At 41.9% G+C, this 10,155-nt stretch overlaps 1 protein-coding gene and 1 pseudogene across 1 annotated transcript; both read right to left on the bottom strand.

The window, feature by feature from the left end:
• Nucleotides 1-2,054: 2,054 nt before the first annotated feature.
• Nucleotides 2,055-4,909, bottom strand: LOC123120769 (acyl transferase 1-like; annotated as a pseudogene).
• A 2,181-nt stretch (nt 4,910-7,090) lies between these two features.
• Nucleotides 7,091-9,344, bottom strand: LOC123125222 (acyl transferase 1-like). The gene is made up of 3 exons (XM_044545751.1): nt 8,849-9,344; nt 8,642-8,728; nt 7,091-8,184 (listed from the first exon to the last, which is right to left on the bottom strand). Exons 1-3 carry the CDS (start codon nt 9,284-9,286, stop codon nt 7,264-7,266), a joined length of 1,446 nt encoding a protein of 481 aa, XP_044401686.1. The 5' UTR covers nt 9,287-9,344; the 3' UTR covers nt 7,091-7,263.
• Between the last annotated feature and the right edge of the window lie 811 nt (nt 9,345-10,155).

The following is a 10,155-nucleotide window of genomic DNA, read 5'->3' as shown; positions in this document are numbered from 1 at the left end:
TCCCTTCGTCCAATATACCGATCTTCACCTTCGGACCATTCCGGAGCTCCTCGTCATGTCCGGGATCTCATCCGGGACCCCGAACAACCTTCGGTAACCACATACTATTTCCCATAACAACTCTAGCATCACCGAACCTTAAGTGTGTAGACCCTACGGGTTCGGGAACCATGCAGACATGACCGAGACGTTCTCCGGCCAATAACCAACAGCGGGATCTGGATACCCATGTTGGCTCCCACATGTTCCACGATGATCTCATCGGATGAACCACGATGTCGGGGATTCAATCAATCCCGTATACAATTCCCTTTGTCTATCGGTATGTTACTTGCCCGAGATTCGATCGTCGGTATCCCAATACCTCGTTCAATCTCGTTACTGGCAAGTCTCTTTACTTGTTCCGTAACGCATGATCATGTGGCTAACTCATTAGTCACATTGAGCTCATTATGATGATGCATTACCGAGTGGGCCCAGAGATACCTCTCCGTCATACGGAGTTACAAATCCCAGTCTCGATTCGTGCCAACCCAACAGACACTTTCGGAGATACCTGTAGTGCACCTTTATAGCCACCCAGTTACATTGTGACGTTTGGTACACCCAAAGCATTCCTACGGTATCCGGGAGTTGCACAATCTCATTGTCTAAGGAAACGATACTTGACATTAGAAAAGCTCTTAGCAAACGAACTACACGATCTTGTGCTATGCTTAGGATTGGGTCTTGTCCATCACATCATTCTCCTAATGATGTGATCCCGTTATCAATGACATCCAATGTCCATGGTCAGGAAACCATAACCATCTATTGATCAACGAGCTAGTCAACTAGAGGCTTACTAGGGACATGTTGTGGTCTATGTATTCACACATGTATTACGGTTTCCAGTTAATACAATTATAGCATGAACAATAGAAAATTATCATGAACAAGGAAATACAATAATAACCATTTTATTATTGCCTCTAGGGCATATTTCCAACAAAAATCACATATTTCCAGAAAAAAATCAGGGAGAAAGAATTATCGTGATCCATGAGACGGAGCCGCCGCCAAGCCCTATTCTTCCTCGGGAGGGCAGATCTAGAGTTTGTTTGGGGCTCCGGAGAGGGGGATCTTCGTTCTTCGTCATCACCAACCCTTCTCCATCGCAATTCCATGATGCTCCCCACCGGGAGTGAGTAATTCCTTCGTAGGCTCGCTGGTCGGTGAGGAGTTGGATGAGATTCATCATGTAATCGAGTTAGTTTTGTTAGGGCCTGATCCCTAGTATCCACTATGTTCTTAGATTGATGTTGCTATGACTTTGCTATGCTTAATGCTTGTCACTTTGGGCCCGGGTGCCATGAACTAAAACCTGAACCGTTTATGAATTCATCATTATATCCATGTTTTAGATCCGATCTTGCAAGTTATAGTCACCTACTACAGTTATGATCCGACAACCCCAGAGTGACAACAACCGGGCCTACTCTCGGTGATGATCGTAGTATGAGGATTTCATGTATTCACTATGTGTTAATGCTTTGTTCCGGTTCTCTATTAAAAGGAGGCCTTAATATCCCTTAGTTTCCAATATGGACCCCGCTGCCACGGGAGGGTAGGACAAAAGATGTCATGCAAGTTCTTTTAATAAAGCACGCATGACTATTTACGGAATACATGCCTACATTATATCGATGAACTGGAGCTAGTGCCGTATTGCCCTAGGTTATAACTGTCTCATGATGAATATCATCCAACAAATCACCGATCCAATGACTACAAATTTGTCCTATATTGATCTTGCTAAGTTACTACTGCTACTGCTACTGTCACACTTGCTACAAATTACTACTATCACTGTTACTGTTACTATTGTTGTTGTCACTACTATCAAAACTATCATATTACTGTGCTACTGGTCACTTTGCTACAGATAATTAATCTCCAGGTGTGGTTGAATTGACAACTCAGCTGCTAATACCTTCAAATATTCTTTGGCTCCCCTTGTGTCGAATCTATAAATTTGGGTTGAATACTATACCCTCGAAAACTGTTGCGGTCCCCTATACTTGTGGGTTATCAGCAGCAACCAGCTCGGCTTTCCCAAACTGCAGTGCATTGCCGCCAACCCACTTTGTGTCACTAACCTCATATGTTCTGTCCATGCCGAAAGGTGTCCGCTCTCTCCAGAATGCCATCAAATCCACCATCGACTTCATACAATCCTTTGTTGTGTCCAACTTGACTTTGCGCATTAGCCCAAGTATACATGTTAGCGGTTGTGTAGCCAACTCATCCACCGTGACCTCTATCATGGGAGAAAAATGTGCATTTCCATATTAACCACGGGGGACGGAGCTTTCACCATTAATGCTTCTCCCGCGTGTATTTAAAGTAAACATGATACACACTTTCTAACTGGATTCATAACCCAATGCCAATGTGCGGCACCGCCACATAACGGCTGTAAGCAACTCAAATGTTGTGGTTGTCTTGGTTAGGTGTTCTGGGATGTGTCTTCTCAAAATTTCTATCTCTTTCGGCCCAAAGAGTAAGTATTGCACTTCCATGCTTTCTGGTGGAGTTGATAGCATCACATCCTCCCCCGTGCAGTCTAACCCTTGAATAAATGGTTTATATGCCGGGTAAACATGTGTGATGGAGGGTGGCATACGTTATGTGAAGATATCTCGTTTCCACACGGGCAAAGTGGTTGGGATGAGTTCACCACATGCAAAACCAGCTATAGATTTGATGAATTGGAGAATACCAAAACCATCAGCAATGCAATGACACATGTGAAGCCCCATAACAAATCCTCCACATTTGAGCCCTGTCACCTACAAATAACATCACAGTGTTATGGTTAACTAACAAATGCATGCACATTTTCAATCCAAATAAGCATTGCAAATAGTTAAGATGGCCACATATGAGTGATTCCGCTTTATATATTAATGTAGATTCTAGTTTGTATCTGATTCCAGTAAGATTTAAACGTTGGAAAAAACTTGATTTAGACTATCTGTCCATACAATAAATAATACTAGTATTACTGGGATAAATATTGTATTCGTCTATCTGATAACAACTTCAATATTTTAATTTAGGTGCAATCATTAAGTTAGTTACAGCTCCAGATTAACAAAAATAAGACACACAACAAATTTGTAGTTATCTGGAGTAGATGAAACAAAATTACAATTTTAAATAGTTTTACTGTGATAAAATAAAACTGACAAACCGTATAGTAACATACACTAAGCAAAATGGAAACTGGTAGCAGAAAAAGCTTTCCTAGCAGCCTTTTTGTTCTCCATGCAAAGTTGAAATTTGCCCCGGGGAAGAACACTAGCAATTTCATTACGTGTTGTGACACACTTTTCTTTCTTGCCAAAGTTTATTACTCCCTCTATTTTTATATACAAGGCCACAAATTCAAATTACAGGTACCAATGTAAAATTTAATGTCTGCTTTGCAAGTCAGCTTTTCTTTTCGTTTACTGGGATCATTAATACCCCACATGCATGCAAAAAACTGAGTGGAGGAAATAGCTAACTGACATTATGACTGCATGCATGCAACTATTAAACAGGTTGCTAGTACGAAAATATCATTATTTTTGCCTCGATTACTGTTGATGGCCTTGTATACATGCAAAATGTATATTCTATAGTGGCCTTGTATAAGTAAATGGAGGAAGTACAATATTTTAGTACTCCCTTCATTTTTATATATAAGGCCACTATGGAATATACGTTTTACATCAATACAAGGCCACCAAGAGTAATCGAGGAAAGAATTAATGATATTTCCTCATACTAGTAACCTATTTAATACTTGCATGTATGCAATCATAATGACAGTAGCTACTTCCTTCACTCAGTTTTCTTCATGCATGTTGCGTACTCCCTCCGTCTACGTGAGTAAGTCATCTTAGGTTGTGCACCGTGACCAAGGAGGAGGGAAAAACGAGAGAACTTAATGTTTATTTGCTAATTAATAGCATTGCATGCAATGAATTAACCACTGCATGTCGTGTTTGGTATTCTCAAGTCATTAAAAGCATGCGCATCTCTCATCTTTTATTGGTTGATATGTCAAGAAACAAGAAACGAGGTAGAAGTTAATGCACCGCGCCTAAGTGTTTTGGGATTATTTTATTTTCGTAAGATGACTTACACACCTAGACGGAGGGAGTATTAATGATCCCGGTAAACATAAAGAAAAAGTTGGCTTGTCAAGTATGCATTAAATTTTATCTTGGTACCTGTAATTTGAGTTTGTGAATTTGTTATAAAAATGACTTTGTTATAAAAATGGAGGGAGTAATAATTAATTAAGGTACTCAAGCATCATAGTACAAATGAATATGCAACGAGTTGATAAACGATAAAAAGAGCGCCCATAAGGTATTTCACAAATGCAAGTCAAAATGAAACATGGAGACTGTATAGTTAGGAGACATTAGCCACCTGCAGGAAGAGCAGAGGCTTGCCAATGACATCTCTGGTGTCACCGGCATCTCCCAGGAACTCCTCCACGCACGGGTATGGCGGCACCAGCGGCTGGCCGAGGTCCTCCAGCCGCACGTCGGCCACCGCCGCCACGAACATCACCCCTTCCCCCGTGCAGCCCACCTCGAGCTTGTTTCCTCCGGGGAGCTTCCTCAGGCGCCCGGCCATGGGGTAGTAGTAGACCAGAGCCCCCGCCACGGCGGCCTTGATGCCCTTGGCCACTCTGCCCGGCCGGCTTGGTGCTCTCTCCCGGCGGGCTGCGGAAGAAGCCGACGATGGACTCGTAGAACCGGAGCGACCACTGGTCGTCGAGGTCGGAGAGGGCCTTGGTCTCACGCGGCGTCGGCCGTGCCGGGTACACCAGCTCGGGCTCGCTCCAGCGCGCCGTGAAGGTCACCATGGCAGCTCAACTATCAGTATGTGAAAGAAACGTGCGATGGATGCTAAGATTATTATGTGACCCTTTGCAGTGGTTTGCTTGGCATGAGCTTTGGACGTATACTACATATAAGCAGGTGATGGCGACTGCTTCAAGGATGGCATGCATGCATGCAGATGCAGGACGAAGAAGAGCACGTGTATTTGTTCTATCCCGGCCGGTGCACAGAGGTGAAGTAGTACTAGTGCCGTAATTCTTTGAACGAGTGAGCGCTCGCCTCGCGGGAATCAGGTCTTGCCGGCTCGGCGCCACCACCCGTCAACTTTGATCCGTCCGTCGTCACCTAGCAGCACGCTCGGTCTCCACTCTCCACTCCGCTGGCTAGCCGATGATGACCCGGAGTCCACCGCCCGATGCGGCCCCAGTCGTTCGTACTTTATCCGGTGTGTGATGTTGTGGATCAAAGCAATTTGGTTTGGACTTACCCCAAAAAAGTATTTTCTTTTTACCAAATATAAATGATCATCATTTTCGTATGATTTATGATTTGAACTTATTACCGAAGAATTTAAGAGTAAATTTATTGCTTACCAAATTCTCTGATCAATTTGATTTTTAGTATGATTTGTTTTTCAGTATACACTAGTGTAAAGCCCACGTTTTGCTCTCGGTATTTATTATTTCTTATTGAGTTTATTTAAAATATTTATATAATATTTTTGCATTTTCTAAACATAAATTTACAAAGTTTAAATGTTGTTGAAGTGCATAAACAAATTGAAATGTTAAGTCTTGGTACATTACTTTTCTAGCACAATTAGGAAATTTCAGTGGTCACATCTTTTACTAACCGAATTTTGTAGCATGTTAATCTAGCAATTTGTGCTTCCTTTTTTGTTCTTTACTAATATATCTTTTCAAGAAGAGACATCATTTCATCAAGGGGTGTGTATTTTCACAAAGGGATGTCTTTTTCAGCAAATAGACATCTTTTTACCAAGGGAACTGCCTTTCCATAAACAGACATTTTTTTCCACTATGGGATGTGTCTTTCTAATAAAGGACATGGCTGTTCATAAACCCGACTTCCAAGATCTAATGGACTTAATTGATTTTCGATATAACCCAATGATCATTCTTTTCTAGGTGACGTCTTACTGTGGATGCTGCGTTAACAGCAAATTGCAGAATAAAGAGGGATTTTAACAGGTTATTTTTCTAGCAAAAGGGAACTTATTAAATATAGTGGAGGTACAATCATGGGCGATCAATTGCTCGACGCAAACTAGCGAAAGCAAAATGTCAATGCGGCTCATACCACGGTGTTTGAAAAGTTTTGCATGTTGTGCAAGTTTATACTCAACTCTGGTACATTTTGTTTTTGCATACTTGAAGGATCAGTTTGGCATGTGTCATGGGCTGATCTGGATAAGGTCAAGCAGTCTATTTTGAAGACCAAGGATTATCGAACCCATTTTGCATCTAACTTCGGGCTTTACCATTCAAAAAAAAATCAGGCTTTACAAACACACCATAACTTCCACATTTTACCATGTAGTAATATAATAAATAATAATTGGTTTTGTGTAATTTAACTATTCGAAGGAACATGTCATATTGGTCATCTTTTAGGCTGATGTGGCATGTATTTTTGGGCAATATAAGTCCATGATACGTCTTTTAGCTAGCTATAATTATGGATAATGTGTGAAAACACACTCATATTCATGTTCAAGCTAAATATTTTAGTGAAACTAGCTATTTCATTTACTAAATTCGTTAAAATATGTCGCAAAGTGCATATTATCCCACATGTTATGTACAATGATTCATCATTCATTTGATATGGTGATTGAGGCTAACTTATTCACATTCATTATCTGTTATTTTTCTTATAGAAGCTAGTGGTATAGTGTTTTTTGATCAGTGATTTTTCTGATCTATAAGGACCAATGGATTTGAGCTGCCATGAAGTGCATATATTGAACCAAGAATTCAGTACAAAGCATGACCCAGGCAAGTCAAAACTCAACTCTTAACCCTGTCGTAACAAATCATGCATCACCTCACCAGTTTTGCGGTCTCAAAATAGAGAAAAATATCTTTTCAATCATCTCTTATGAGTCTAAAGAAATAATGTACCAAAGGTAAATGTTATAGTTATATTTTCTTAGACAAACATGAAAATATCATAAGTGACAATATAAGCATTAGGACAATACATCATTGATACAACAAGTGGTATCATGTCTAGTTTCCTATGTAGTTTAATGGTAGTACACGACCTACTTTGGTCGATGTTTTTCAACCTTAATACAAAATCATGATAAAATTAGAAAGTAAAATGGACTAATTACATTTTATACATATCCATTTTATTTCTTCAACCAAATTGCCATCTCCTTTGTAAACTTCTCCATTGCCAATTTTGGCAATAAGATTGATACCACTGTTGAGTCTTCACCGTCTTGATTCTTGCACTTTGTATGATAGCTTATCAACTTTGAAGTGAAATCTCCTGCATGTGGCGTACCGGCTGCAACCAACTCAGCTTTCCCAAACTGTAGGGTATTGCCTCCAACCCACTTTGTATCACTAACCTCGTATGTTCTGTCCATGCAGAATGGTGACCACTCTCTCCATAAAGCCATCAAATCCACCATTGACTTCACACAAGCCTTCGTGGTGTCCATCTTGACTTTCCGCATTAGCTCAAGTATATGAGCCAACGGCTTTGTAGACAACTCATCAACTGTGACCTCAACCACGGGAGAGAGATGTGCATTTCCATAGTAACCATGTGGGACGGCAACACTTTCCCCATTAATACTTCTGCCACGTGCATTTAAAGTAAACATGACACGTACTTTCTGATTAGATTCATAACCCAATGCCAACGTGCGACATCGCCACATGACGGCAGTAATCAATTCGAATGTTGTTGTAGATTTGGATAGATGTCCTGGGACATGGCTTTTTAAAATCTCTATCTCTTTTGGTCCAAAGAATAAATATTGCACTTCCATAGTTTCTGGTGGAGTTGATAGCATCACATCATTTCCTCTGCAATCTAACCCAAGAAGAAATGGTTTATAAGCCGAGTAGACGTGTGAGACGGAGGGTGGGATACGTGCTGTGAAAATATCTCTTTTCCACACTGGCAAGGTGGTTGGGATAAGTTCACCACATGCAAGATCAGCTATAAATTTTATAAATTGGAGGATGCCAAAACCATCAGCAATGCAATGACACATGTGAAGCCCAATGACAAATCCTCCACATTTGAGTTGTGTCACCTGCAAAACAAATGACATATATATGGTTAAGTCATGAATGGTGGCATGATATCCCAATAAAATGTATAATTAGAAATTTTTGTAGTAATAGAGTTAATCATTAAGGTGATCACATACTAGCCATATCCCCATTTTCTATATTACTACACTTTTTATTTGTACGGGTGCTGATCTAAATTGTTTTGAATATGTTTCACGTCAGTAAACAATATAAATATTAAATCTATCTTAGTTGATGATGAACTCTAGCACATTTCTTCAAAAAAAAATCAGTACTGTTTGCAAACCACCATCAAATTATATGTACAATCATTAGCTAGGTTTAGTTACAACACTAAATAGCTAAAATAACATAAAGATAAAATAATTACTTAGTAATTTGAAAATGATAAAAGTTTACATAAACTAGGGACCTTCTCCTCCATGTTAAGTTGGAATTTCCTAGCAACCATTTCACTTTCTTGAAACTTTTACCCGATGAAAAAGACCCATAGTCTGAATTTCCTAGCAAACTTTTCACTTTCTCTCCCTTTTCCCTAGACAGCTAGACCCACAACATCATATTAATAATAAGTTTATAGCAAATCAATATATTACCGCCCATAAGCTATAGAAAAAACTGGAAAAATCAAGAAACGAAGTACAGTTAAGAAAGATTGGCTACCTGCAGGAAGAGCAGAGGCTTGCCAATGACATCTCTCGTGTTGCCGGCGTCGCCCAAGAACTCCTCGACACACGGGTACGGAGGCACCAGCGGCTGGCCCAGGTCCTCCAGCCGCACGTCCGCGGTGGCCTCCACAAACATCACCCCTTCCCCCGTGCAGTCCACCACCAGCTTGTTGCCGTCGGGGAGCTTCCTCAGGCGTCCGGCCATGGGGTAGTAGTACACGAGAGCCCCCGCCACGGCCGCCTTGATGCCCTTGGCCACTTTGCCCGGCGTGGTGCTTTCGCCCGGCGGGCTGCGGAAGAAGCCGACGATGGACTCGTAGAACCGCAGCGACCACTGGTCGTCGAGATCGGAGAGGGCCTTGGTTTCGACGGGCGTCGGCCGCGCCGGGCGCACCAGCTCGGGCTCCCTCCGGCGCGCCGTGAAGGTCACCATGGCACGGCTGAGTGTGTGAGGGAGAGTAGCTAGCACTTGAGAGGCAGCAAGGCTGGAAGGCGACTCGCTGCTGCTGTTTGACATGAGCGATGGAGGTACATGCATATATAGCCACATTCACCTGCCTGGTGATGAAGTGGTGAAGTCATGGCGATGGCGATGGCGACGGCGACGGCGACTGGTTCAAGGATGGCAGGATAAGAAAGAGTAGATCGGGGCGTACAGAGTTGAAGCGCCGTAACTCTTTGAACGAACGGGAATCATCAAGTCGCGCCGGCCGACCTGCAGGTGAAGTTGTTTGACTTGATTGGATTCTCGTACGGGGCTCTCGAGAATCAAGTCGTGCCGGTGCGGCGATGCCTGCGTACACGACAGCCCGCCAACTTTGCTCCGTTCATCGCCGGCCACTCCGGGGTCTTCCCATCGCTCGCCCGGTGATGTTGACATAGGCGATCTTGTTTCGGCTCAGCAAATCAAACTAAATAAGAGTAATTAATCTTGTTGGTAATGTTGATCAGTGCAAATTACTCAGACTGGCCGTCCAACAAAGTTGATAGAAACTACTCCATATGTTTCGGTAGTTTTTTTGCGGGAACCATATGTTTAGGTATACAAGGCCGCCTCCTTTTTTAGTGTAAATTTGGCATTAACCTGACCAACAAAATCTGAGTTATATGTATGCTGTCGGGGTGTCGGAGCTCCCGAATGATGTAGCTTGTGCGGTGACCGCCGGTTTGGTCCAGCTAAAAAAAAATCTGAGTTATATGTATGTATATGTCATAAAAAATATACCATTGGATTTGTAATACCGAAATGGAACATGGGACGAGCATTTCATTAGTATTAATAAGCTCTCCTGACGCAAATGG

This window comes from Triticum aestivum, chromosome 5D (assembly GCF_018294505.1).
Source record: "Triticum aestivum cultivar Chinese Spring chromosome 5D, IWGSC CS RefSeq v2.1, whole genome shotgun sequence".
Lineage (NCBI taxonomy): Eukaryota > Viridiplantae > Streptophyta > Magnoliopsida > Poales > Poaceae > Triticum > Triticum aestivum.
The sequence above is the reverse complement of the archived record's forward strand: the minus strand, read 5'-3'. Positions and strand labels throughout refer to the sequence as shown.

Excerpts from the sequence above, each read along its gene's own strand:
- LOC123125222 (XM_044545751.1), bottom strand. The coding sequence starts at position 9,286 with ATGGTGACCTTCACGGCGCGCCGGAGGGAGCCCGAGCTGGTGCGCCCG. Across the intron at positions 8,729-8,848 it reads AGCCTCTGCTCTTCCTGCAG|CTGTCTAGGGAAAAGGGAGA; the intron begins GTAGCCAATCTT and ends TTGTGGGTCTAG. Across the intron at positions 8,185-8,641 it reads CGGGTAAAAGTTTCAAGAAA|GTGACACAACTCAAATGTGG; the intron begins GTGAAATGGTTG and ends TTTGTTTTGCAG.